Below are 27,701 nucleotides of genomic sequence, written 5' to 3' on the forward strand. Positions count from 1 at the left end.
TAAATAGGTGATGGGACAATTCCCATCATGTACAGAGATGGATTGTTGTACAGTTGTTGTTCTTGTCTGATTCACAAGAATCAGGCAGTTTTGTGTACAGCAGTGGAGGACCAGACAGATATATCTGGTCTTCAATTTCTTTTGTCTACTTTTTTGTTTATCTCTTTTACTTCACTCTGTTGATACTTTTGTTCGTTTGGATTTGGATGTTCTGTTTTTGGCAAATCCGGTATATATAGTTTTTATTTTCACAAATATTCCTTTTGCATATATCTTTACTTCACCAAAGTAACTTTAATTCAAGGTAAATAATCAACTATAGGTTAGAGAAAGGCATAGTATACTTTTTCATGTTTCTCATAAGAGAATGTGTGTAGTTCGAACATGGCCGGAGTTTATTTTTTCTGCAAACCTGATTGATGGGTTCTCTTCTGGTTTGGAATTTTGATCCAGTCATGGATTGATAGCTGGTTATACTACACTATACTACACTATACTACATTCGATATATGATGCTATGGTAATTTTTTCATTGACTCATTCATATTCGTTTATATGCTTTCCTTATCCTCCAAATCCACCCAATCTACACCATACTATCCAACCTCCTCCTTTCCCCCCCTCTTCTATCTTTCAACCATGATAGCGCAAGGGTAAATGCCAACGACAAGCGAAACAAGAAAACAGACACAAAAATAAATACTATGAAAAAAAATACTACCAAATCACTCATCATCCCCCGCCAACTCCGCATTCAAAAACCGCACAAAAGCCCCAGGAACCTGCTCCGCGCTCAGCCCGCCCGGGTTCGACCCGTAGTTGGAGGCGACGTGCGCGCGGTTCATCGCGATCCACTGTCTGCGCAGGCGTTGCAGGCGCGGGAGGGCCAGGATGCCGCCTGCGCCGGCGAGTTCGTCGGTGGAGCCTGCTGTTGCGATGTGGGCGGGGATGAAGATGGTTTCCGGGGTGTCTGGGACGGGGATGGTTATTCCGGGGGTTGGTTATTGGTGTTGTAGTTTGGGGAGGAGGGGGAGGGGGAGGATTGGGCGAGGGCGGCGGAGGCGGAGGGGTTGGAGAGGGTGAATGTGCGGATGGCGGTTATGATGGAGGAGGTGCGCTTTTCGAAGCTGTAGAGGAGGGAGGAGTCTGTTGCTGCGGGGAGGGCGGTGGCTTGGTGGGGTTTGATCTTTGGGCGGCCGAGGCGGTTGGTGGAGCCGCCTGCTCTGGTTGTTGTTGTTGAGGGGGCGATGCTGGCTGCGGAGGAGAGGTGGGTGTTGGATAGGGCGGCTGCTAGGGGGGAGATGGTGGTCGGGTCGTTGGAGTCTTCGGGGGTGTGCGAGGGGTGCGGGGTGCCGGTTAGGGCGGTCCAAATGTCTGCTGAGGGGGGGTCGGGGTCCGACCAGGGGACGGTGAAGAGGGGCTTGTCCCAGCGGCTGTGGGTGCTTGGTTCTTCGTAGCGGAAGATGAGGTTGTTGAGGAGGGCGGCGGGGTAGGGGTCTTCCTCGCCCTGTTCCGTTTGCTTTTGATCCTCTTGATCCTCTTGTTTTTGAGAGGCGTCGGTACTGTCGTGAGCCGTCTCGGCCTGGGTTTCGGTCTCGTTTTCACCGTCTGCTTTGCCCTGTTGTTCTTTCCGCCGCAGTCGAGCCTCGTTATTCGCGACGCACTGGTCGATAGGAGTTCCAACATGAACCTACCCATTCGTCAGCTATACCCCTCGCACACACCCGAAGAAAGAAAAGCACATACCACACAGCAGGTCGTCCCCAACGCCTTAGCCTCACACCAAAGCTGATACCGATACCCCTTGATGTAGTTCATCCCGTCGAGGATAACGATGCTGTCGCGTCCCAGCAAGCGCCTGGCCCGTGTGTAGGCCACGCCGCGCGTCTGCTTCTCCGAGCGCGCATTGTCATAGACAGTGCGGGGATGGTCTGAGTTGTTGTGTGTGGATACGACGTGGATCTTGTAGGGTGTCTTTGTGGGAGGAAGCACGCCGGTGTCGAAGAGCGTTTGTTGGGCTTCTTGGAGGGCGGTGGAGAGTTGGTGCGCGCGGTGGGTGAGCCCTGAGCAGGGGTAGCCGGTTAGGATTATTAACTGTCTTTTTGTTAGCTGGCGCTGTGTATTTGGGGGGAGGGGAAAGAAGGACGCACCGGCATTGTGAGGGTTGGGAGGGTATAATGGGGTGGGATTGAAGAGGGGTTCGCGATGAGGTTGTTTGGGGAGCGGAGCGGAGAATTTTTCGCGGGGCTGCGGTGGCGCATGTGACTTGATAGCGGATTGAGGATTCACGACAGGTTTATCATCAATGTCTTTTTTTAATTTACTTTCGTAAACGTATATATTACTATTATATGTTTGTAGAAGCTTGTTATGTGTATTGAAATTGTATCAGGAGGCTACGTACCGTCACATACTACTAACTTTTTACAGAACCATCTTGTACCGTGTATATCGTTATATCTGCCCAACAACCCTAACGCCGTAATGCAGGTCTACCACTCAATGCTCACTGTAGCTGATCCTCCGCCCACCGGATCTCGTATCCGAACACCGTCCGCCGGAGTTTCTCATCCTATATTCGTTAGCGAGCGCTCCACCTGCCAGAGCGGCATACACATAGAAGACAAGAACATACCCCCGGATCATCCGAGAACAACACATCATCCATCAACTTCTCAAAGATCTTGGTCACCACGAACCCGCTCTTCTCCGCCAACGGAAAGAACATCTCCGTGCGCGGCAACAGCCACGGCTCATACGGCGTGAAGATAACCAGCGCGACAGCATGCGCCTTCCGCTTCAGCGCCATCTGCATAGTCTTGATGAGATTCGGATGCTCGCGATGGCTGTACACCACATCCGCCATAATCAGGACGTCGAAAGCCTCCGCGCGAGACCCCTCCGCCGTCGGAGGCACAAGCGCCAGCAGCGGTTCGATGGAGTTCCCCCACTTGTAGCCGTCGACGTGCAGGGTCGACCCCGCGGAGATCAGCGGCTTGCCCAGCAGCGCGTTCTGGCGCATGTTCTCGACGAGGTCGGGGTCAGGATAGTCGGTCATGATGGTCGTGCGGGCGCCTGTCGCGGCACTGACGATGCTGGGCACGCCTGCTGCGGCGCCGATCTCCAGCACATCTTTGCCGGCTGTTAGTGCCGCCGCGTGCTGCTCGATGTAGTGGGCGCTGGTGCGGCCTGCGTTCCAGAGGAGGTTGCCCTATTGCATTGAAATTGTGTCAGTTCACTGTGTTGATTACATCGGTGTGGTCAGTTTCTGTTTGTTGTGGGACGTACATAGAGAGGATGGCTCCCGACGAGACGCACGCGCACCGTCTGCCCCGAGAGCATGCGGTGCTCGGCATAGGAGGGTTCCTTCTCGGGCTCGTAGAACCCATCGGGCTCCTGGAAAAGGTCCCCCGTGTCAAGCGGATCGGCCATTGCGCAATTGGACGAGTGGGATCGGATTGCGCAGAGTTGAGATTATCGAAAGCCCCGCGGGGGTCGATCTCGGTCACATGGTGTCACATGACCGGGGTCTTGGCGGGAGATAAGGAGGATGCCCGTTTGCCGAGGCTGCCCCGGTGGTCACTTACATGACCGTATCTTATATTATATTACCAGTACATTAGAGGCAGAAGACAGCAGAGAGAGACGTGGAGATACACCGTCCATACACCTCGGGTAAGTCTCGGTCCTCATAGTCAGCCCTTCTGGAAAATTTCAGAGAATCGATTGGGGGGAATGAATGGATGTCATGGAGATAAACGGAGATCTTCTTCTTGCCGATCGTGCGATCCTCTCGTCGGCCTCCTGAGTCCTGTTTAATTCCCCCTTCAACAATTCAACTCTGTCTGACATGGGACATCAGTCTCCCTGCCATTTTACTCCATCCATCCTGACCATCCAGAGTCTGCCGTGGTGACCGTCTCAGCGTCATCCATTATCCGCTGGGGTTCATTGCCGAACGTCATACCGCGGCGATTCTAGCATATCGCCCCCCCCCCTCACGTGCAGCCCAACTGCAACTTCAACTCTCCTCCTCTCCTCTTCCTCCCCCGCTTTCTCTCCTTCCCTTCCGACAGGCCCCTTTTCCGGACGGCAGTCCAGCAGATATCAACCCCCATCCACCGGGAGTATCACACCATATCTGCTGCAGTGGCCATTTGACGGAGACAGCCATCGTCACCGGGAACAACTGGGCCACTTTCCTCGCCTCCTCTCCAAGACACCCCAGCACCACCGAATATAGATAGGAAGAAGCCGAGCGGGGAGTAAGGATGGCCGACCGGTCGCTACCAGCCGCCCAGAGCCCCGCCCTCGCAGCAGCCGCCGCCGCAGCGGAAGCTGCACCCTTTGCCTTGAAAAACCCGCAAGCCGCCGTTCGAGCCGCCTCGACCACTATGGCCGGTCCCTCGCAGGCTCTCGATGCGCAGCAGCAGCAACAGCTGGCGGATCCAGCCGTCCAACAGTCTGGAAACCATGTCCCTGCGACGGCCGTGGAGGCGTCCGGGCCTGGCGGACCGACCGCCACGGCGCCGTTCCTGCGTGATTTTAGTCTCGTCGCGGAGGCGGCTAAGAGGGCGCAGGTGTCTGTCATGACGCGGGATTTGGAGAGTGTGACGCTATAGTGGTTTAGACGGTGTCTAGACGGGTAATTAGACGGGCGGTCTCTAGACAGTGGTCTCTAGACGGGTCGAGTTATACTAGGTGTCAGGAGATCATCTCTCTGCTGCACTGCGTTGTGGGAGCAGAATGGGGCGGTGGATATATACAGCATGATGGAGGTGAGGTGAGAAGGGAAGAGGAGAGGAGTGCAGAGTGAGGTTGGACAGTTTGTCAGGCTGTTACACGGCCCTGAGACTGTTTGGCTTCTTTGGTTTATGTTTCTTGTTTATTGTGCTTCTCTATCTTCTGTCTTTCTTTCTTTCTTTTTTTTTTTCTTCCTTCTTTCCAGCGTGTGGAGATGGTGAGGCGTATTACCTTTCTTTTTTCTTTTGATTTTTCCTCTTTTTTTCGTTCATTTTTCTTTCATTTTTTTTTTTTCCTGCTTGGATGGTAATTTTTGGATATGGATAGATACCATGGTTGATGGATGGACGATACTACATACTGCATACTACTATACTACACTACACTACACTACACTACACTACCACCCTGCTACTTGTCTTATAATCTGGAACTAGTCTGCGATTGTCTTATCTACAACGGAAAAATTTTAAAAAACTCGAAGAAAAACAATTAAAAAAGAAGACAAGGAAGAAAAAAGACCAAAAGTAAACGAATAGAATCCAACATTCCCACCCACCAACTCCACCATCTAGTTACCGATAACCTCACCAAGGTACCATGTATACAGAACCACCTAGTAGCACCTACTGACTCGACATAGCCCACAAGGCAAAATCAACAGCTGCGCCACCTCAGGTAACCAGCCACCTAACCACCCACCTAGCTAAAAACGTACCCCCAAACGAATCATAAAAACCCAACCCACAACGTGATCGGTCCCTCCGTCCATCCCAATCTTCAACCTAATGATTAACTACCTTCCCTACACTCCACTACACACACTACACTCACCGACCGACTCACGCACCGCTAATTAACCACCTGACTGACTCGGTATTAGGTTGGTAGTAGGGACTAGGAAGTACCCAGGCATTAGGATAGTCAACGATCAATTGAGATACCCAACTATTAAACTTAAACCTCGGCCTAGTAGCCTTGTCTTTGATTAGTCAGTCAGTCAGTTAGTATCTACCCACCCAGTAAAATGTACAGAGCTGGAAAATGGATACTACCCAGGTATCCTCGGTACATACCAAGGTGGAATGAATGACCCTACACCCCGACAACCCACCAGACCAACCGGGCCAATCAATAGGATAATCCGAGTCGGAGAATCCAAGCTGAATCCCAAAACTAACCCCTTCAAGCCTAGTCACCCATCCCTCAGCGACCGTGAAAATAACCTCCACATCGCAGGGTTCTCGATGGCGCCGTGCTAGCCCGCTTTGGGGCGGTTGATGGCGCTTTGGGCGTTGTGGTGGTGTGCTGCTGCTGCACTCTTATGGAAGACGGGCTACACGAGGTACTAACTAACGCTACACTACTACATGACCAGAGCTGGAAGGTGTGGGTTCAGCTGGGATGTGCTGCGCACGCTATTGTTGTGTTGGGCTGGGTGGGGATTTTTTTTTTCTTTCTTACCTCTGGGGGGTTCTTTTTGTTGTCGTTGTTTTTGTTGATGGTTATGGGTTAGGATTTGTTACTGACTACAAATACTATCAAGTATAATGTAGTATGATGTGTTCAAGTCAAGGTTGGAGGCAGCACCAATACATTACACATTGAAGTGTGGGGATACCCCGTGTTCATCTCTCTATACCCATGCAGATGCAGATAAACAAACAAACCAATCATAAACAGAACCACAAGGTAGACATAAGCATATAAAAGGTACAATGATAAAATAATAGTAGTAATAATAGGATCAATTGAATGAGTAGATCATTCTGGTTGGAGCTAGGAGAACGATAATGCCGGACATATGGATGTATGCTTGTATGTACGCTGCCGGCGATATTAAACAGTCGAGTCGAATCAGTGGAACCGGCAGATAGAATAAAACAAGAAGAAAAAAAGAAAAACAAAGCAAAAGAAAAAAGCCAACGCCAAGCTAATGCAAACCTGTATGTCTAATGAGCGAATCGAATAATAGAGCGAGTAGATGGTGTCGACGAACGCCCCAAAAACCAAATGAATGAATGGTCGAAATGAAGGACTTTTTTGATATATGGGCGTGATACCAACAGCGGTTGGAATCAGAAAACAGAACGAGACGAATGAAATGAAAGACCAAAATGCCCTCCCGAACTCCGAGCGAGAATTATAAAAAAGTTTCACACAAAGCAAAGATGCATGTTGAAGGGTGGCGCCAGACAATGCTCCCGTGAATGGAGCATATGTGAGTTGTTGGTGTTCCCGCATGTGATGTGTTCGAGTCCTGTCGATCCTCTCTCTCCCCCTGCTTCATCTGCAAGACGCTGCTGCATCGGAGGAGGACATGCAAGGCACCAAAGTATCTCTCCTATCTCTCCCGAGAGATGGGATGGGAGTACCCTCAAGTGTTTTTTGTGGTTGTTGGAGGCTAGATCTGCGTCGACGCGCCGATCAGGTTCGGCTGCGAGATACTGGCGCCCTGGCCAGGCTCGAACTTCCGACGCTGCGAGGTAAACCGGAACATGGATAGGCGGCGACTGAAGCGGCGGGCGGGCGGGGTCCAGGCTTCGAGCGAGAGGATGGATTTGGGTCGGCCGAACGGCGGCTGGGGGGTGTCCTCGGTGAAGGAGCCGGCGCTGGAGGCGCGCTCGGAGCCGGTCCCGTCGAACATGACGCTCGACTGGCGCCGTTTGGTGCGACTGCGGTCTGCCGTCGCGCGCGAGTCGATCTGCAGGGTCAGATCCTCCTTGATATCGTCGAGGGCGTGCGAGAAGCGGCGCAGGAGCTTGTTGTTGGCGGGGCGCTCCATGATGGAGGGTTCGCGCTGTTCGAGTCCGTACATGTGTAACGGGGTTGAGTCGGGGGAGTCGTTCCTCATCGGGGTGGAGTAGTAGCGCTGTTGATACTTGTGCTGTTCGACGGGACGGCGGCGGGGGATTGTCGGCCAAACTTGAGTGGGAGCATGTTGAGAGATGGGACTACCAGAAGACGAGGAGGTCGACTCGATGGATGAGGAGGAGGTAAACATCTTTGGATGTGAATGGAGTAGTGTGGTGGTAGTGGTAGTGGTGGTCTTGTCGGTAGATCTATCAGATATATGTACAAGTCGTGTACCAAGGCTGAGGGAGTAGGAAGGATGTAGGGAGTAGTAGAATACAAGAATGTACAAGATGATCAGGGTGAAGTCACTGGAGAAAAGGAAGATCGACCAAAACTCCCTCGAAGTAGACCGTTCGTTTGATTTCCGGAGTAGAGACGGGGATTGGGGGGGAGTAATTAATTATAGCAATGGAGGGAGCAAACTACACTAAAAGAAAAGGGAAAAATAACAAAAAAAAAATAAAACAGAGAAAGAAACAAAAATAATAAAAAGAAGAAAGAGCATTAAATGGAAAATCCACCAAAAAGGCTAAAGGGGGAACAAACTGAGAAGGTGGATCGGTATAGAAAAGGTACATCGATACCAACCAAGCCGAGCACTTCTAACTGCAAAGAGAAGGTCAACTCGGTCATCACTGATTCAAGGTCGCCGTTACTGGTATGGAATTATGGATCATTGTCAATCTGACTAGATACTTACTACTGAGATACCTAGTAGGCAGTGTACGGAGTTAGGTGGACGGGTACTTCGAAGTACCTCGAGTAATACTGCATTACCACACATTCTGATGTACTTTCTTGTACTCCTCGATGTCTGATGTGGAGTGGAGATTTCACCATCCTTTCTCTCTTCCTTTTTCTGTCTTTTTTTATTTTTCTTTGGTTTCTTTGATGTTATCGTATTGATTATTATTAATATCGATTCATTTAATTAGATATATTCAAATTATCAAAATTCTGTTGGATGTATTATTCTTTTGTCCTAACGATGTTGGTTTTCAGGTCCATCTCTCCCCCCTTCCATTACCCACGGATTCATTGTTTGGTTGTGGTGGATAAAGAAACCCATTCTTCTCCTCTCTACTCCGACCTTGTCCACTTCCCTCGAACTTCCGAAACGAAAGAAAAATAATCATAATAAAAAACAACAACCCTTTCTTACCACAGGATCTGTATCTTCCGTATGATCTCCTATCCTTCTTCTTCTCCTACCTCACCTACATACCAACCGTCCCTTTTAGGAACAAAACCGATTGGAGTTGGCCAGCCTTGTCTGAGCTGCTGATGGTGGCGGCGTCGACTAGTATCATCCTAGTTCCCCCTCCGTTTTCGCCAACGGACGGGAACACATCTATAAATAAGAGTCAATCTGAAACATACATGCATTGACGGGCTGGAGCTCCCGTAATCCATCGGTATTGCTCATACGAACCGTCGGATCCTCCCCTCTCCGTTCATCATTGACCCACGGATCCGAGGGAGACCGCCAGGACCGAGAAAGAGGGAGGAAGCTCTAGAGACCCAGGGGATGGAGAATCTACTGTGTCTCACTGCCTCCCTGGGACGATGTACACAGGAGGTAACATTCTGGAATACCCCATACTTCCCTGACTTGACATCATCCCTTATTGTGATGTGGTGATGATGATGTTATTCCTGTCGATCTAGGGAAATAGTCCCGTATTCTTTACCCCTGACCAGGGAGAGAAAAAGAGGAAAATGAGGTGGTAACGTTACGGTCTCCTATAGTGACTGACTTACTCGTCACGTAATCTAACACAAACATCCCGCAGCTGAAGACTAACCGAGGGTGGTTTAGACCGAACTATAGTTAGTTGCTTGCCTGCTGAACGAGCCACATTGGAAAAACTCTTGGCCTGCAAGGTGAAACAATCCCCTCCCCATCCGCTCTCCATGCCAATCATACTACGCAGATCTGTCCACAGCCACAGGGAGAGAGCTCAACATTGGCTCAAATCAATCCCCGAAAGAGGGACCATCGGTGGATCAACGAGACCGGTCATGGACAATGGAGATTGGAGAGGACCTTTCCCTGGTGTTTCCGGCCAACCAACACGGGAAATCAAGCCATCGTGATGGACCCGGGCGTCGATCTGATAACATCCGACTCGAACTCCGTAGGTACTTGCCGTTCCACGGATCCCTCCTATTTGGTAGGAGAATGAATGGCCGTACCATCAACCTCAGGGGAAGAGAGGTTGATCATCCGACCAGAGTTGTTCGTTCCCCTGCAAGGCATGCCTGAGGCTCTCAGATGGGTTTCCGGAGTTATGCCGGATGCATATGCATGAGTATTAATCGGGCCACCATGTTTCGTGCGCTTCTTTTTTCTTCTCTTCCTTCTGGACTCTCGGTGTGGTCGCACCCCGACACTCAATCTCAAACCCGCTAGACGGAGAGTCAGGAGAATATAGACATTGATTCATTTCGCAAAACTTGGTTCGGATGGACACCCTTCTTATCCTCGCGGTATTGCCAATGTCACCCGTGCTCGCCAGGTCCGCCCCGTTCTAGATCCATGTCCCTCGCCATCCCGGTCGCCAACGTCGTCTGGTCATGGCGCTGGTCCCCACTTTCATCGGTGATCGGAGACGACGGATATGACAGCTGCAACCCCATGACAAGATTCGTCACAGATGCTGGCAATGGTGAGACATCCTTGCCTCGATTGGGCACAGCGCCATGGATGGGTCCACTCGGCATGGACAATGCTCCCCACCGATACAGGTGCCTGCATAGCATGGGTATGGAAGCTGGGTCCCCAAAACGAGCCTGAGAGTCCATCGCTGCCGATCCATCGTCCAGCCTTCCCGGTCTATCATTCCGAACGGTGGGGAACGTTGGAATGCTTCGGGGACGCCGCAAGGTATTAATGGACATGGGAACCCCGACACCGCTGCTGCAGTGCCGCTGTCCCAAGGCGGCCTGGACCTGAAGGCCCACGCCCCATCTATGGAAACAGACCCAGCCAGAAATGGAGGGGCCCTAGCATGCCAAGGGTCTTACACAAGTGGACAATCTCAGCCAACCATATTCCCGCCATTGGCGGGATTGTGCTACAATACGGCAGCAGCCTGTGCACCTGTGCAAGGTGTCTCTTCGTTCGCTAAATACCCATCGGCATCTCGTTCTGTCCACCGCCGGGACAGCCGAAAATGTCTGACTGGCCTTGGAAAAACCGCTTGATTTGCAATGTTTACCTCGATATGTTGGTTGACAATGGTCCACCACACCCTCTTTGATCTCACGTGGCGACCCCGCTGCGCAACCAGCTTGACGGGAGTAAGAACTGCGAGCTTGTGAGGTTCGTAAGTCGGGCGCCGGAGACAAAGTCGCCAACTACAGATCTATGTTCCACAAACCCCAAAAAGTCCAAGAAAAAGTAGATTAAATTACACACCACCTGAACAAAAGTGTCTCTTACTTACAACAAGTTGGGACGCCAGGCGTCCTGTGTGTAGCGAAGACCGTGGGGATGATCGAGTTCATGCTACGGGCATTACTCTCCGTTCGAACCAGTTCTGCACTGGCATTTAGACCGGTGTCACCAACACCATCTTCCCTGTCACTTATTTGCTGACTACGAGACGCCGAATCGCCAGGCCACCCAGAACCTTGGCAAAGGGCGAGATGGCCTGTGCGACCTACTCTCTACACCAGCGACCTCAAGTTTCCTCCCAAGGCCGCAACCATTACTCTCCATCCCTGAAGTGTGATACCTCCTGCACAGCCGAAGTGCTGCGTCCAATGATAGTATATCGGCAGGGGTCTTGACGACAAAGCGAAGAGGCGTGAGAAGGTCGCTCAGTCCTGCATCAGACTGACCCTTGCCGCTTCGGCGGTTGTAGCCAAAGATGAATTCCTCGTCTTGAATGATGACGCATGCTGCGTAATCAAGCTGTCACCGGTTGGATGTGGAAGGTGCGTAAGATCCCCGAGAGTCTATATCCTGCAACAATAATACTTCCGAATCGATGAGACATGGTACGTCCCATGGAGTATGCACCGCCTATCCTGATACAAAATAAGCTTCATCGTAAGTTTCAAGCACCGCCTAATTGCCTCGGGTATGGACTTCCTTGGATAGAGTTTGTGGGACGCAAGGGATGCCCAGGAAAAACCACCACTTGATGCCAGGGATCGATGCAATTTGCGCCAAGATAACAACATTCCTCATCTTACGAGATCTAAGCACCGCCTTCGAGCCCCAAGAGGTTGCATCTTCTCTTACTCCAGCGCTTCTATATATGTCACGCAGTGCGCCTGAAACGAAGGGGCTGGGCTGCGGACATCTCTGCCGGAATAAATACAAGGGCCTAATGGTAAACAACCGAATCGGTTTCAAAAGTCCCCATGGACAGTTCATACATCAGGACTGGTTTGAAGAAAAAAAAATCAGAACGCATAATGCCCATCTATTCTCAGAACGGGTGGCAATTTGACTTCCTTGCAGTTCGTGGAATTGGGTGCGGCTGGAGGCGCATCGTGCCTGCATGTACTCCGTGATAACCACCAGATTAAAGTCTCCAGCCATGCTTTCCAATATCATCGCGCAAGGGTGCCGTGAGCTGGCACCGGCCCAGCGTCACAGATAAACAGCCTTATTATCTGTCCAGCTCGTAACCCGTGGAGATAGAGTGATCTCCGACGGCACGGAAACGCGTGTTTGAAAGGGATAAAGCGTCTAGGAGAACGTTCGATGGCCCCTGTCAACGTGGCTCGTCTCCTGCAAGGGGGATGGATGTCTCGGGGGCGGTCGTGAGGCAAGTGTTTACTCAGTTCCTTCGTCGGAGCATGCGCGTGCTTGCCGAATACAGGGAGGATTCATACCAAGGGCCCTGGTGTAGCTCGGCTCGCAGGGTTGGATTCCATTTTAAACACTTCATCCATTCCCTTTCTGCCCACCGTTGCCCTCCACTCTCCTGCACGCAGCCTGAATCACTCACATACTTGCGATGGCTTGTGACAATCCACCAATCGATAACAAGGCCTTGGCGGAGACTATCGACGAGACGCAGCAAATTCCGGAGAAAGACCTTATCTCGCTACTCGACGATGTCGCCGACCGATTCCCGCATCACGATGCGATTCTTTCCCTGCACCAGACGGACAATCTCGAGTTAGGGGGGACTGGATCTCCTCCGAAGCAGACCCGATGGACATATTCGCAGCTGCGGAAGGGGAGTATCCGGCTGGCGGCACACTTGGCTGCCAAAGGGATGCGCCACGGAAGTCGCATCGTCGCGGTGTTCTTCAACGAGGCCGAATGGGCGCTTCTCTTTTGGGCGACGGTGCGGCTCGGATGTCAGTTTGTGCCGCTCGACCCTCGCGTCCTGGATCACAAAAAGGATGCGCTACACGTTCTGAACAAGGTGCAGCCGGCGGCTGTCTTTGTATCCAACTCTACGATGGCGGAGCGGGTTGATGGGATCGTGGAAGACATGGAACATCGACCCTCTTTCAAGTGCGTTGCTTCGGCGATCGATGACGTGAATACTGGTCAGGGATGGACGACGATGTTGAAGGCCCTCAGCGACACGACGGATGGAGCGCTCCCGGCTGATACAGTTGGGCTGAACGATATTGTTCTTATCCTCTTCACGAGCGGAACCACATCACGACCCAAGGGGTGTCCGCACAGTGCGATCACAATTGGATCGCCCGCCTTGATGGTGATCGACCAATTTGGGTTGGATCCAGACCACAGCCTCTGCCAGCACCTACCGTCCTTCCATATCTTCAACATCTTCCTCAGTCTTGGCTTTTGGCTGAGCGGTGCGACGGTCGTGCTGCCGAGCGCGTCATTCGACCCGGCCAGCTGCTTCCGAGCCTTCGCGACCAGCCCCAAAATGCATGTCCCGTGCGTCCCGTCGATGGTACAGGCGCTGACAACCTACGCGTCCTCGACTGATAAAATGGCCACCTCCTCTCCCTTCTCCATTCTTCTAGGCGGCGCCCCTCTTACGCCGGACATCCTGGAACTCAGCCGCACCCTACGAGCAAAGAAGATCACAGTTGGATATGGGACAACAGAAGGCGTTGGGACAGCGATGAATGTGATGGACGCCAACAGTCTCGATGTTGTCGACGAGGAGGTCTGCCTTGGGACAGTGAAATCAGGCGCCCGGCTGCGGTTCTGCCAGCCGGGCAGCCGCTTGCCGATATCGAGGGGACAGATTGGTGAGGTGCACCAGGGAGGCCTCCCGGTGTTTTCGGGGTACCTGGATGGAAGCCCGGAGGAACTAGCCATGTGCTATCAGGAAGAAGGGGTCAACTGGTGGGCCTCCGGGGACCGGGGGTATCTGGATGAGGAGGGTCGCCTTTTTCTCCTTGGAAGGTACAAGGACCTGATCATCCGCGGGGGCGAGAATATCTCTCCTGTGAAGATCGAGAATTGTCTTGGGAGGATGACTGGAGTTCACGTATGTACATCACTTAATTTCGCTGTCTGCGTCTTTGACTCTGGGACTAATTGCGCTTTAGAGTGCCTATGTGGTTGGCGTTGCTGACACTGTTGCCGGCGAGGTACCGGTGGCGGTCATTACAAGAGACAGCCAGAAACAGGTAGCTACCAGCGACCTTCAGGCTGCTGTACTCGCAGAGCTTGGTCGATCATTCTCGCCCACAGTGATATTAGATTTGCACAAGGATCTCGGGAGAGAGGAATTTCCGACGACGACCTCCGGGAAGATACAGAAGCCCAGTCTCCGCCAATGGGTCACGGACTACTTGGAGCAGCACCGCAGGATCGAGCAGTCGTCCCACGACGTTCTCACCGAGCTCCTTGAATGCTGGTCTGCTGTGACAGGTCTGGCGCGGGAGGCGATCGACCCTGATGCTAGCATTAAGACTTTTGCGGACAGTATGATGATCATCCAGTTCTTCAACATGGCCAGCCGGAAACTTCCCCGATATGCCAATAGCACGCTCACGATATCCGACACCGTCCGCCAGCAGGCCGAAATGCTACAGCGGAAGAAGCCAGAGCCGACCGAGGTCATTGTCGGCAGTAAATGTCCCGACCATGAGGCCGAGCCCCTCGACCAACTCCGGGCCGAAGAGGTAACGACCTCTAGATTGGCACCGCTCGGCTTTGGATGGAACGACGTCGAGGAACTCATCCCCATGACAGACTACTTCAGTCATTTTGCCCGGATCCCAGTCAGACCATACCATTGGAACCCACGCATCGCCCTGGTGGTGGACTCGTCCATCAGCGAGGCGGAGCTGAAACAAGCTCTCTATCAGTGGCTGGAGCGACACCCCCTCTTTCGTGCAACGACTGTCACTTACGACGACGACTTGGACCTGTACGTAGTGATGAGCCCGAGCTCCGGCTGGTTGGAAATGCAAGTGACCGACGGCTCCGCCGTCGACAACGTCGCTGCGCTCAAGACTTATCGCCTGAACGACGCCTCCTGGGACTGGCTCTCTCGGACTGGACCTCTTTTGAAAGCCACTCTCGTCCCCCTTCGCGATCCTCCGGGCGCAACTGGAATCGTCCTCCACGTCCACCACATCATGTTCGACTACCACAAGATCCACCGTGCCCTCCAAGACCTAAGGGACCTCGTCAGTAATCTCAGCAACAACAGCAACGCCCCCCTGCGACCCTTCCACCACTACCGCTCTTTCGCCCGCAGCTATAGAGCTTACCGCAGCAGCTCAGCCGCAACGGAAGACGTCAACTTCCACGTGCGCCGCCTACGCGAGATCTCCAAAGACCCAGCAGCCATCTGGCCTCCCCTGCGCCAGGACAGCGACCTCCTCCCGCTAGACCCCTCCAAGCGGCGCGCGTTCGATACCGTCAGCCGATCGGCCCCCTCCCCGAGATAGGGCACGTCCAAGCCCGGGCGGGCGTCTCAGCAGCCATGATAGGCAAGTGCGCCTGCACCCTCGTCAACCTCCGACACACAAAGGCATCAGAAGCGATATTCACCACCACCCATTCAGGACGCCTGTGGCCCACGCTACCGCCCTCACACGACGACCACAAGGCCACCGCCCCAGCCCACCCACTCGAAATCGACGGCCCAACCCTCGTCTGGCGCCTCGAGCGCGTCCCCGCGCCCTCCTCCCACGAAACAACCATCCAATTCCTCCGCCGCGTCTCCAAATCCCAAGACGAAATGGTAGCCCACACCCACGCGCCCCTAGGCAAAGTCCTGCGCGGCCTCCTCTCCCAACCCCCACAATCAGAAGGGGAAGAAAACAAAGCAAACAGCTCCGCAGACACGACCCTAATCAACCGCATCCTCTTCCACCAGCTCTTCAACTGGGTCCTCGAGAAAATCAACAACGGCAGCATGAGCAGCACAGCGGATTCGCCCCTCCGAGTCGTGGACATGCTCTCGCAGGCGGATCTGAGCCTCGTTTGGGCGCCTTGTCTCCGCCCCGATAATGTCTGTGGGCTGGATATTCGCTACCGCCATGGGCAGTTCGAGGCGGGCGAAGTTGAGAGTCTTGCGAGGGAATTCTTGGATACTATGGCTTGGTTGGCGGAGCCCGGGAATTTGGATAGGTCTGTTGTGGAGTGTGTGGTTTCTTGTGGGGATGTTGCTGCAGCTGCAGCTGCTGCAGATGGTGTTGGGAATGGTGTCGCAGACGGTGTTGAGAATGGTAATACGACCGCAGCAGACGGTATTGGGAATGGTACAGTGGGAGACGGCGCTGGAGACAGTAATGAGAAGGATGAAGATGCCGATAATGAGGGTCGACGGAAGAGGAGAAAGCTGTGTACTTGATTTAGTTTGATTTGATCTGCTTGTTCGTTTACTGGTTGGGTTTGTGTGCTTGTGTCTCGATTGTATACTAAGAGTGCTGTCTATCGTATAATGTTACTATTGCTTGGTGAGTTGTTTGATTTGAATGCTGTAGACGCAATTAGATATGGTACTCATGCTTTTCACGGTCAGTCTACCATCTTAACATCTATCTATCTATTCATCCACTTACTGTAAGTAACGAAATTGCAAACTAAAGGAGGAGTATACTAGAAGAACACAACAACAGTTAAAAAAGAAAGAAAATACCTAGAAAATTTAGAACAAAAAAAAAAGAAATAAAAAAAAAAGAAATAAAAAAAAAGAAATAAAAAAAAAGAAATAAAAAAAAAAGAAAAAGAAAAAGGACAGTAAAAAAATAGATCAACTCCTCCCAGGAACCTCCAACTTCGACTTCTCCAAACATAACCTCGCCAACTGCGCAACAGAAGGACTGTTCGTGATATCAAACAGACTCAGCGACGCCTCCATCTCCCGAACAATCCACTTCCGAACCCCAATCGCCGACAGCGAATCCACCCCGCTGACCATGATCGGTTTGCCCCGGTCGATGTCCTCCGCGGGACACATGACGACCTCTGAGATGCGGTGGACTAGGGCCGTCTCTGCGGCATGGAGGGCTTCGTCGTGGGTCCGGGCTGTCTTGATTGCTTCACCTGGGGATTGGATTTTCGCTGCGATGGTGGCGGCGGCGCCGGCGGGGAGGTGGTCGGACTGTGTGGTGGTGGAGGAGGCGGCGGCGGCGCGGACGAGGTGGGAGAATTTGGGATCTGAGAGCCACTCGAGGCGCTTTTGGTCTGTTGGGTCTGCCGGTACGGTCATCCCTGTTATGATGTGGTCGCTGACCGGGCGGGCTGGGTTGTTGGTGAAGATGACGGCTGCGAGGAGGCGGTGGAATTCTCTCTCCGTGATGGCTTCGCTGCCGAAGGTGTTGCGGACTTGATCGCGTTTGGTTGCGTCCGTCGCGAGATAGCCTATGTCCCAGAGCGGGGCGAGGTCGATGGTCGTGAAGGGTGTTCCTTGGGCGCGCTGCGACTTGGCGAAGGCGTCGAGGAAGGTGCTCGCTGCTGAGTAGGCCGCTTGGCCGCGGTTGCCGATTATACCTGCGATAGAGGATAGGGCGATGAAGAAGTCGAGTGTGCATCCTACTGTCTCGAGGACCTGGCTTACGTTCCATATGCCGTGAACCTTGGGGCGGATGACGGTGTCATATTCTTCGAAGGTCATGCGCTCGAATAGGACGTCCTGATTTGCTGTTAGTGCTGTGGTTTTTCAGTCTATCAGTTGAGGTTGTACTTACTCGTAGGATCATGGCGCTGTGGATAACTCCCACCACGGCTGGCATCTCGCGTAGCTGACCCAGGAGTACTGTTTCGACTTGGCCTTTGTCGCTGATGTCACATTGCACGGCATGGACGTTGATGCCTTTCTCTTGCAGGCTGTCCATTTGTCCCTGGATGGCTGCAATGCTGGTTTTTTGACGGCACACGAGAATGATGTTTCGTGCGCCGTGGCTGGCCAGCCAGGACGTGATGCTTTGACCGAGGCCCCCAGAAGCACCGATCACAATGTATGAACCATCTTCTCTGAGATGCTCCACCATCCGAGTAGCCGGGCTCACCTATTCCAGATTAGCAAGGAGAACACATGCTACATTTTGTTGTATCGGTTGTTGGGGAGGAAAGAGCTTCGGGGCTGTAACCCGATATCTACATACCTTAATCATAGACTCCTTCCGAAGCGAAACCACAACCTTGCCAATGCTGCGCCCACTCTGCAGCATCAGGAATGCTGCCTCCACATCCGAGACGCTGTACCGCTTAATCGGGATAGTAGGCTTCGCAAGCCCATTCTCAAACAGCCCGAAGACATTGGAAAACAGATCCTGCATCAACTTCGGCCGGTCTCGCGCAAAGACACCCATGTCTACAGCCGTGAACGAAACATTGCGGTCAAAGGGCAGCATTTCCATGTGCGAGTTGGCCATTATGTCCCTCTTGCCAATTTCGACGAATCGCCCGAATGGAGCAATGCATTCGAGAGAAGCCCGCATGGCATCTCCGGCAAGAGAGTTCAAGAGGACATCCACTCCTTTCCCGTCTGTAGCGAACTTGACACCCTCAACGAACGACAGATCACGACTGAAGAATATCTGGCTGTCCGGAATTCCATAGGTTTCCATAAGAAACTGCTTCTTCTCGACACTCCCCACCGTCGCGAAGATATTGGCACCAACAGTCTGTGCCAAGATGATAGCTGCCTGGCCGACGCCTCCAGCGGCGGCATGGATGAGCACGCTCTCTCCTTCCATAAGCATTGCTGCGCGGTTCAAACTGTAAAACGCCGTGCAAAAGACGACCGGTATGATTGCAGCAACCTCCAATGGCATTTCCTCTGGCACAACCCACGCGCCTGCTGCCCGACAGCGAGTCTTGCTGGCTAGACAACCCTCGGTGATGGCGCAGATTCTGTCCCCAACCCGGAAGCCTTCAACGTGCTTGCCAACCGCTGTGACCACTCCACTGCATTCGATACCAAACCCATCGACTGAGATTTGGTTATTCGCGTGCATCACGTCTTTGAAATTGAGTCCAACAAAGTGAACATCGAGTTCGAGCCAACCATCTTCCAGGGGTTTCAGGAGCTTTTCGTTGTCTGTGAAATAAAGAGAAGAGAGCATTCCGTATTCTCTGATCGCCAACTGAAGGGGCCTACCCTCCTGGTATAGCTGTTGCTGCACGCACGAAAATTCATTGGGATCTTGGTACACTGCGCGGTTGGTAAGAGTGTCCTGTTTGATGCGTGGCACAGAGACGATGCCTTTTCGAGAAACAAACTCAAGATCAACCTGGTCTGTGGAAGCTTCTGGCCCAAATACGTATTTGAATACGTTGAGTACATCGTCAACCACATTTTGTGTTGGGGATGTTTCGTCAATATCTGTGTCAAGCGTGGCCAAAGGTAAGCCTGTTTCCGAGCGGACTGTTCTTATGAGACCGGCAGACATGTTGGCGGCAGCATTTTTACATCCGGCATATGCGTCACGAACAATCCACAGTGCTCCAGAGGCTGTTGTCAGAAGATCTTGGATGGATTGGAACACCTCTGGTGTCGTTTCCGACAGCAATGGACGCTCCACTTCCCCGACAAATATACACAGGTCTTCAACCTTCGTGTCTTGGGTCAGCATCTGTATCTGGACTGTACTGCCGGTCATAGCCTCGACTCTCTCTGCGAGGGCAGATAGAGGGAACCATTCCAGCTCTTCATGAAACACGAGGGCTACCTTTCGGCCCCACAGTGCGTTCTCTGACCTGACAGCGGTCAAAACACTCCAGGTGCTTTCCACAAGATCCCCAGGAGCGTCATTGACAGAAGTATCCGCACCAGAGAATCCGGCTGTCTGCAGCATCTTGGCATATTCTGCTGCGCGATCAGAACCGTTTTCGGTGTCATCTTGTCTTTCTACCAAACACTCAGGCGACAGAAGAACTTGAGGCAGGTGGACGCTCTCTGACAGAGAATCTTGAACAGCGAATAGCTTTCCGCCACTCTTGAGCACTTTGTAGATATTTTGCAAGACCTGCTCCGTTAGACAGGTACGATGAAGATGGACAACAGCGGCGTCGAATGACCCCGCCTGGCAATCCTGGCTTAAAAGATCAGTTGCCAGGTCTAACGGCTGAACGCTAACAAGATCAGCCCATTCTTGGATCCTAGACCGGGCGCCTGCCAGTGAACTTTCGGGGACGTTTCCTAGGATGTATTTTTGAAACTTCGGGGGCTGCCCTGTTCCTCCACCGCCGAGGCGCTCCAGAATAGGAAGTACTGCGCTGCCTGTTGCAGCTCCAACCTCGAGGATAGCCATTCCCGGATTTTGGTTCGCCATCTTATCAATGCAGTCCGCCATCTGCTGATAATTTTGATGCAATGAGCCCACGTCCACGATGTACTTCCCCAGCCCGCCGCGCTTTTCTATAATAGACAGTGCATCCAATTCCCCTTGGAGAATCTGCGGAAGCTGGTCACCAAGGTCGCACACGATTTCTCCGGAACCTCCCAGGGCATACACCTCTTCGACGTTCGGGGGTATATCGGATGCGGAAAAGCTCGGATTGGAACACCACGCCAAAAACTGGGGGTGGCCTGCAATATAATTCTCTCCTTCATCTTGAGACACAGCCCTCACAGCTCGTTTGACGTAATACTCTGACGCCTCTTTGAGCAGCCTCATCTTTCTACTGTTTGCCAATTTGTTTCCTTGACAGCCGGGTCCGCCGCTTGATAATTGATCCTTTTTCATGAACCCAACATGCGGAACCATGTCAAACTTGTAGCATAGCTGGCGTTCGAGCACGGCGCTCCCTGAAGTATCCTTATCGAGAATCGGTGTCATGACAAACCCTTCGGCTTGCAGTATCAGGCCTTCGGGATTCGCATCCGAAACAGCCCATATATTCAGGTTCGCGGGCTGGTCCGTGCTTATCCTACTGGAGCATTCTCCATAGATGCGCAGTCGCTCCCCGGTAGACACACGAGTCTGCTTTGGGACTATAAGGTGCTTGATAGAAGATGGGAGATACTGTTTACCAAGATCTTTCGACCCAGCACCTAGCACTGGCCAAACAATCTGGAAGCATATATCAATCGTCGTCGGGTGAAGAAACAGTTCCATTGGGTATTGGTGGGAAATGTCCGAGGCAAGGTCAGGGAGTACAGCTGTGGCCATTGCATTATCTTTGTGGACATAGCACCCATCCAACGCTTTGAAATAAGGGCCATACTTAATCCCGTGGGCAATAGCCTCGTCATAAAGAGCTTGCGGGCTGATCTCCCTCTTGCAGGCTGTCGTGATGGTAGATAGCTTCTGGGTAACTGCTTCTGACTGGCTTTGGAGGAGCATCTCGCCATTGATCGGATTCGATTTCAATGAGTTCTGAACAGAGATAAGCCCGTGGCAGTTCTCTTCCCACCCTTTATTTTCCGTCCACGACGTAATGTGAAATTCAGTCCATGTACTCGATGTATTCCGTGTCCCTTCTGCATGAGGCTGCAGCGAGATCATGACCTCCACAGCACTTGTGTTGGGGACAACAAGTGCTTTGCTGGCTGACACCTCCCTGAGATTGAATGTGTTGTAATCGATGTTGTTTATGATTGCTTGTTGCGACACTGCCTCAATTGCCATTGCGACATAACCAGCCAAAGGGTATACGTTGTATCCGTCAAATTGGTGATGTCGTACCCAGGGGTGATCGTCTGCACGAAGGATCATCCTCCATTGAGGGTGCAGCTCATTTGACTCTACCAATCGTGCCCCGATCAATTCATTGCGCGGGAATCGCGGGTGGTTAGTGTTTTGACCGATTCGCGTAGAATGCCAGTAGGGCTTGGTGTGGTTCCACGAGTAACGTGGAAGGTCAGTCAATAGACGGGGCTTTGGCCCGTCAGCCTGGGGGAAGTTGATCGCAGGGAAGTTGAGCGCCTGGCTATGAAGAAATAGCATTCCAACCATGTCGTGGACTGCTTCCACGGCATCTTTGTCCTTGCGCAAACTGGCGATATAGCTCGGGGGGTCTGCAATACCGTCTAGCTTGAGGATGTCCTTGATGGGACTTTCCAGAGACGCCGACGGGCCTATCTCCACGAGACAACTAATTTTCGACGCGGACGAGGATTCTTTCAATAACGTACTCAAACCCGTAGAGAACAGTACGGGGGATACGAAATTTTCGATCCAATACGAGGGCTGAAGGCTAGAGCCAGCGAGTCGACGCCCACGTGCAGAGGAATAGAAAGCTGTATCAGAATCGGCCGTCACTATATCCTTGATAACTGCCTGATACTTATCCGCAACTTGTTCCATGTGGTGAGAATGGTATGCCACATCGACCTTCAGCCTTCGGTAGGATATCAACCTCGAATCCGCTAATTTCTGTAGTTCCGCGAGGCCTTCCTGGCTACCTGAGACCGTAATACTGCGTGGGCTATTGATGCACGCAATGGACACACGTCCTTGTGTGACATCGCTCACTAAAGCTTTGGCATCATCCAGGGAGGTGCGTACGACCACCATCCCACCCTTCAAATTGGCGTGATCCTTTCGTAGTGATTCGGCAGCCAAACCACGCCCGAATGCAAGGGTCAGGGCGTCACCGAAGCCTACGACACCTGCGGCGTATGCGGCTGCAATTTCACCACTTGAGTGGCCGATAACAGCTTTTGGAGTGACCCCCCATGAGCGAAGAAGGTCCGTCAGGGCAATTTGGATAGCAGTGCATGCAGATTGGCCGATTTTGGGGCGCGATAGCAACGACTTGAGCTCATCCTTGAAGAGTTCATCTAGATATGTTAGATCAAGCTACCCAGCTGAGAAACTGGAAATTACCTGTCAAAGTAAACCCAGCACGAAGACCGGAGAGATGCTCATCTGCCTTGCGCATAGATTCCGCGAAAACTGGGTAAGCACTAAAGAGTTCCCTCCCCATGGCGTACCACTGAGCTCCCTGGCCCGTGAAAACGAAAGCAACTGTTGCTACCTTGATAGATCGACGGGCTTGGATTTTCCCATCTAAAACGGAAATCAATTCTTTCGTCGACCGAGCGGAGACCGCTGCTTTCCATGGCAAAACTGTGCGTCGCTCGCAAAGTGTATAGGCCAAGTTTGCGATGAGTTGATTGTCGAACTGTTCCGGATGAGCCTGCAAGTAGGCCTTGATTCCTTTAGCCTGACTGAGTACCGCGTCTTCGTCAGACCCTGAAAAAACGTAGGCTCGACGTATCGGTGGACCCCTTTTCCGCGGAACAAGAGAGCGTCTTTTCTGGAGGACAGGGGATTGCGCCGGCTCGGAAACTGGCGCCTTTTGCAAAATTGCCATCGCATTCGTCCCTCCAATGCCAAAGTTATTGATACACGCGTATGACTTTCCCTTGGGCCACGGGACTAACTTTGTGGGTACCTAGACTCCTCATATTAATTATCCCAATCGCTTAAGCTTTTTGAAGAGCAGTGTTGACTTACCCTCAAACCCCACCGATCCATGGGAATGTCATCTCTGCACCGCTCGAAATTACAGTTCGGTAGTACGAATCCTTTCTCTAGCATCATCACGGTCTTTACTACCGAGACAATACCGCTTGCCCCCTCCGCGTGGCCAAAATTCGACTTCACCGATCCAACCAGTAAGGGTGTCTCCCGTGGTCTATCATGTCCGAAGAATTCGTGCAAGGCACGAGCCTCGATGGGGTCTCCAGTCTTGGTGCCTGTTCCGTGAGCTTCAACATAGCCTGTCTCGCGAGGGTTGATACCAGCGGCCTGGTATACTGTCTCCATAAGTCTTTTCTGAGCTTTACTACTTGGAACGCCGATCCCCGGCGTATGACCATCCTGGTTGATTCCAGTGTTGGCTATGACCGCGCGAATGGTATCACCGGCGGCGATGGCATCATCCAACCGTTTAAGCATGACACAACCAACGCCTTCACCTCGGCCAAAACCCGAACTTCCTCGATGATCAAACGAGAAGCACTTGCCGCTATCGGAGAATAACCTATGCGAGGGTTTAGCATGTGTCAAAGGTCCCACAGTCGCGGTCTCCAAACTACCTTAATAAAGAATATGAGATGTAATAATCGGGCGTCAGGTTCAGATGAGAGCCCCCGACCAGGGCATGAGTAGACTCGCCGCTCTTCAAGCTTTGACACGCCAGATGCAAAGCCGACAGACTGGAGGAGCATGCTGTGTCCACGGTCAAACTCGGCCCCGTGAAATCAAAGAAATGCGAGAGCCTGTTTGAGAGAAATGATGCGGCACAGCCTGTCGCCTGAAAGGTTGGGGTATTCTGGAAATCCCGGAAGTTGCTCAATTCATAATCGCTGAACGAGCCAGCGGCGAAGACTCCAACCCGTTCCCCTGCGACTTTCGCTTTCGAGATCCCGGCACTCTCGATGGCCTCATAGGCGCATTCCAGCATCAGACGCTGCTGGGGATCGGCCGCCATCGCCTCCTCCGCAGACATCTCAAAAAAGGCGGCATCGAAATGCGCGACATCGTCCAGGAAATGACCACCCCGGGTATTCGTGGCACCCTGCTGGTCAGGGTTGGGGTGATAGTATGCATCGGCTGAGAATCTGGAAGAAGGGATCTCAGACCATGCACTTCGGGCTTGACAGCAGAATCGCCAGAATTCGTCAGGCGTGCTTATCTGTCCGGGCAAGCGACAGGAGACGCCGATCACCGCGATGGGGATCTGGCTCTTCTGGGCCTTATTTTGATTTTGCATGATGACAGTCCTCTGAACTCGATTTCATGCGTATTGGGTGTTCGCGAGATACTCTCGAGGATGCAAGGTACCGAAGAGGAGGTCAATGGATTGTTCTCAAACCACGCATCACAGACAGAGAATAACAGTCAATAAAGGGATATATCTTTCCACAAATTGTTCGTGACCCTGCGACCGAGTAATAAAATGACGATTTAGTGGTATGATGAAGTCAACCCAACAAGATCACAATACGGACGGAGAGAAAAGAGGGAAAGAGTCCCCGCATACCAGCCGATATCAACTCCCTCGGGGTGGACTGTGGAGGAAAACAGAGCGTGGTGGATCGTCCTGTTCTTCAGAATTTGCCATTTGGCTCGACGGAGCGAGTACTTTTCTTCTAAGGGATGAATAGTGGATGCAGGCTGCACTTGGTATGCAGATAGCATCATCGTGGAGTGGTCGCCTGTCCAATCTTTGGCTTTTCTCCTTCCAACTAGTGATCGCCGTGGCTCTTCTTTCCAGTAGTCTTCCATACTAGCGGGCATTCTGGACCCCTTAACTTTATCGCGCGAAGCTAAGGGACCAATTTGTAAGCTCATTGGATCCAACAGAAGCCTACCGTTTTTTCCCTTTTCTTTAATTGTTGAACCAATCACCGCCGTTGTGTCATAGTTTTCCAGCTTCATGCACGATGACCTTGCCTTACGGTTTCATGCCCCAACCACGTCAGCTGGATGATCCGTTGGACAGTTGGCTGCGTAGCTTTATCCCTTGCAGCTCCGTCTCCACGGTATCCGATCAGAAAGGGAGTCTGGAAAGGAGCGGTGAAAGCGAGCGCATGAAAGGATGAAGAAACAAGAGTCGACCGAAGCGAGTTGATACATCATCGCAAACGGTCCGAGAGTAAACTCGAGTCGAGACAACAACCCCAACAAAGCTGGATGCCCATATCCTAACGCGAACTCGTCACGACAATGGCCTCACGTCGCCCCGAATACAACCCCGACCGGTTCAACTTCACCAAAAATGTAGTGGACTATTGGAGTCAGAAGGGCGATGACCCCGTCGCGATGGTGTGGAATCCGCCCGGCGCCCGGGAGCCCGGCGACACGGATTCCTTCCACTTCAGCCATTTCGCCCAAAGAGCACGCCAGGTCGCGGTGGGCCTGCGACGTCTGGGAATCCAGAAGGGAGAAGTCCTCCTACTGGTGTCCTCGAAAACCCCAGACTGGTGAGGAAACCGGTCGCTGAACGAGAGGGGTGGAACATCCCGGACTGACGCACTCGCAGGTACGAAGTTGTCTGTGGCGCAATTCTAGGGGGTGTGGCGATCTGTCTCTGTTCGTCAGCGCTCGTATCGTCGGAAATTGCGCTGCGGGCGCAAAAGGCACGCGCGTCGGTGTTTGTTGGGGACGCCGAACAAGTGAGGAGGTTTGTGGGAGCGCGAAAGTGTCGAGAGACCCATGATTCCGTGCGACAGATCGTCCAGATCGGGCAATCGGCACCTCCTGCTGCCCCTGGAGTCAACATCTATCGCTCATTTCTCGCTGGCATCAACCCCCAGCAGGTGAATGTTGCAGACTTTAAGACTGAGTCTGGTGATTTCTGTTTGCTGTATTTTACGTCCGGGACAACGGGTCAGGCGAAGCTGGTCAAGCATACCCAGGTTTCATATCCGTATGGTAAGTACAATCAACCTACGCGATCTCAAAATATTCCAGTGGCTAATAGCAATGCAAGGCCATGTGATTACTGGGGAACATTGGCTGGATCTACGTCCAGGCCAAATGCTATGGAATCTGTCCGACCAGGGTAAGGAAGCCCACACCTACACTTCTCAAGAAACCATGAATATCTAACGCCAACGGGGATAAAGGATGGGCCAAATCCATGTGGGCCTTCTTTGGAGCATGGAGTCAAGGCGGGACCATATTCCTAGACGCCCACGGGTCGGCCTTCGAGCCAGAACGAACCATCAATCTACTGCATCAGCAGCCCATAACAACATTCTGCGCGGCGCCTACTATATTCCGCCATCTAGTGACAGAGGCAAGCAAGAAACTGTTTGCCGAAAAGCCCCCGAAAGCGCTCGAGCACTGCACCAGTGCGGGAGAGCACCTCGGCGCGCACATCGTGCTGGAGTGGTATGAGATGACGGATGGGCTGATGATCTGGGACGGCTTCGGGCAGACCGAGACGTCGATCCTTTGCGGGAACTACCCCTTGGTTCCCCCGAGATTGGGATCGATGGGCAAGCCTCTACCGGGGGTGCCCCTGTGCGTGCTGAACGATGAGCGGCAGGTCGCCCACCCGTTCGAGGAGGGCGACATTGCTGTCCGGGTGTCGGACGATGGAACTGGCTTATTCCGGGGTATCTTCGAGGGCTATATTCATGACGACGGCTCAGTGGTCAGACCGACAGTCACGGATAAAGAAGGACAGTCGTGGTATCTGACGGGCGACCGGGCGCACTGCGATGAAGAGGGATATTTCTGGTATAAAGGACGCGGAGATGATGTGATCATCTCGGCCGGACACCGTATTGGTAAGGACTCACTGATGCACCCACCGTAGTTGACGATGTTCAAACGACTAATGATATGAACCAGGCCCAGCTGAAGTCGAGTCTGTCCTTCAGGCGCACCCAGCGATCCGGGAATCTGCCGTCGTCGCTGCACCAGACGAGCAACGAGGCTCCATAGTAAAGGCCTTTATTGTGCTACACGACCACCCTGGAGATTCGACATCCACGGTGCGGCTGAAGCAGGATATTCGCGAGCACTGTCTACATCGCAAAGCGGCGCAGTACTGTCCCCAGAAGATCGAGTTCGTGGACCTCGGGTTTTTACCGAAGACGGTCAGTGGCAAGGTCATCCGTAAGGAACTTCGAATGCTAGAGAGGCTTTGAGGTTCGGTCATCGGAGTCAATGAAGTTGACTGGCGATTATACCGTGGTAGATCCGCAGCAGAGTAGAATATTCAAATTATATATGTGCTCTTCGAACACCATTTACTGCTGTTTTCGATCTCGGAT

At 52.5% G+C, this 27,701-nt stretch overlaps 10 protein-coding genes across 10 annotated transcripts; 4 read left to right on the forward strand and 6 right to left on the reverse strand.

The window, feature by feature from the left end:
- Positions 1-536: 536 nt before the first annotated feature.
- On the reverse strand, positions 537-869 carry P168DRAFT_16596 (uncharacterized protein). Its single transcript, XM_024832868.1, has one exon. It carries the CDS (start codon positions 752-754, stop codon positions 587-589), a length of 168 nt encoding a protein of 55 aa, XP_024697027.1. The 5' UTR covers positions 755-869; the 3' UTR covers positions 537-586.
- P168DRAFT_286552 (putative RNA polymerase II Elongator complex associated protein Kti12) lies at positions 549-2,188 on the reverse strand. Its single transcript, XM_024836368.1, has 3 exons — positions 2,151-2,188; positions 1,747-2,094; positions 549-1,690 (listed from the first exon to the last, which is right to left on the reverse strand). The coding sequence occupies exons 1-3, from the start codon at positions 2,154-2,156 to the stop codon at positions 986-988; spliced, it is 1,059 nt and encodes a 352-aa protein (XP_024697028.1). The 5' UTR covers positions 2,157-2,188; the 3' UTR covers positions 549-985.
- Positions 2,189-2,506: 318 nt separating this feature from the next.
- Positions 2,507-3,432, reverse strand: efm7 (putative nicotinamide N-methyltransferase Nnt1; the record flags this gene model as incomplete). The annotated part of the gene is made up of 3 exons (XM_024839786.1): positions 2,507-2,572; positions 2,636-3,211; positions 3,289-3,432. The coding sequence occupies 3 exons, from the start codon at positions 3,430-3,432 to the stop codon at positions 2,507-2,509; spliced, it is 786 nt and encodes a 261-aa protein (XP_024697029.1).
- Positions 3,433-4,271: 839 nt separating this feature from the next.
- On the forward strand, positions 4,272-4,622 carry P168DRAFT_278026 (uncharacterized protein; the record flags this gene model as incomplete). The annotated part of the gene is made up of 1 exon (XM_024835647.1): positions 4,272-4,622. One exon carries the CDS (start codon positions 4,272-4,274, stop codon positions 4,620-4,622), a length of 351 nt encoding a protein of 116 aa, XP_024697030.1.
- A 1,807-nt stretch (positions 4,623-6,429) lies between these two features.
- P168DRAFT_16616 (uncharacterized protein) lies at positions 6,430-7,067 on the reverse strand. Its single transcript, XM_024832869.1, has one exon. It carries the CDS (start codon positions 6,985-6,987, stop codon positions 6,601-6,603), a length of 387 nt encoding a protein of 128 aa, XP_024697031.1. The 5' UTR covers positions 6,988-7,067; the 3' UTR covers positions 6,430-6,600.
- An 80-nt stretch (positions 7,068-7,147) lies between these two features.
- P168DRAFT_278027 (uncharacterized protein) lies at positions 7,148-7,747 on the reverse strand (the record flags this gene model as incomplete). The annotated part of the gene is made up of 1 exon (XM_024835648.1): positions 7,148-7,747. One exon carries the CDS (start codon positions 7,745-7,747, stop codon positions 7,148-7,150), a length of 600 nt encoding a protein of 199 aa, XP_024697032.1.
- A 4,828-nt stretch (positions 7,748-12,575) lies between these two features.
- On the forward strand, positions 12,576-15,456 carry P168DRAFT_314533 (acetyl-CoA synthetase-like protein; the record flags this gene model as incomplete). Its single annotated transcript, XM_024839787.1, has 2 exons — positions 12,576-14,042; positions 14,104-15,456. 2 exons carry the CDS (start codon positions 12,576-12,578, stop codon positions 15,454-15,456), a joined length of 2,820 nt encoding a protein of 939 aa, XP_024697033.1.
- A 35-nt stretch (positions 15,457-15,491) lies between these two features.
- P168DRAFT_314534 (uncharacterized protein) lies at positions 15,492-16,364 on the forward strand (the record flags this gene model as incomplete). Its single annotated transcript, XM_024839788.1, has 1 exon — positions 15,492-16,364. One exon carries the CDS (start codon positions 15,492-15,494, stop codon positions 16,362-16,364), a length of 873 nt encoding a protein of 290 aa, XP_024697034.1.
- A 402-nt stretch (positions 16,365-16,766) lies between these two features.
- P168DRAFT_308451 (type I polyketide synthase) lies at positions 16,767-24,685 on the reverse strand (the record flags this gene model as incomplete). The annotated part of the gene is made up of 7 exons (XM_024839194.1): positions 16,767-17,665; positions 17,763-18,024; positions 18,121-22,745; positions 22,792-23,224; positions 23,258-23,362; positions 23,425-23,953; positions 24,009-24,685. 7 exons carry the CDS (start codon positions 24,683-24,685, stop codon positions 16,767-16,769), a joined length of 7,530 nt encoding a protein of 2,509 aa, XP_024697035.1.
- Positions 24,686-25,641: 956 nt separating this feature from the next.
- P168DRAFT_323571 (acyl-CoA synthetase) lies at positions 25,642-27,647 on the forward strand (the record flags this gene model as incomplete). The annotated part of the gene is made up of 5 exons (XM_024840701.1): positions 25,642-25,898; positions 25,958-26,349; positions 26,408-26,479; positions 26,544-27,212; positions 27,277-27,647. 5 exons carry the CDS (start codon positions 25,642-25,644, stop codon positions 27,573-27,575), a joined length of 1,689 nt encoding a protein of 562 aa, XP_024697036.1. The 3' UTR covers positions 27,576-27,647.
- Positions 27,648-27,701: the final 54 nt, after the last annotated feature.

This window comes from Aspergillus campestris, assembly GCF_002847485.1.
Source record: "Aspergillus campestris IBT 28561 chromosome Unknown P168scaffold_1, whole genome shotgun sequence".
Classification (NCBI taxonomy): Eukaryota; Fungi; Ascomycota; class Eurotiomycetes; order Eurotiales; family Aspergillaceae; genus Aspergillus; species Aspergillus campestris.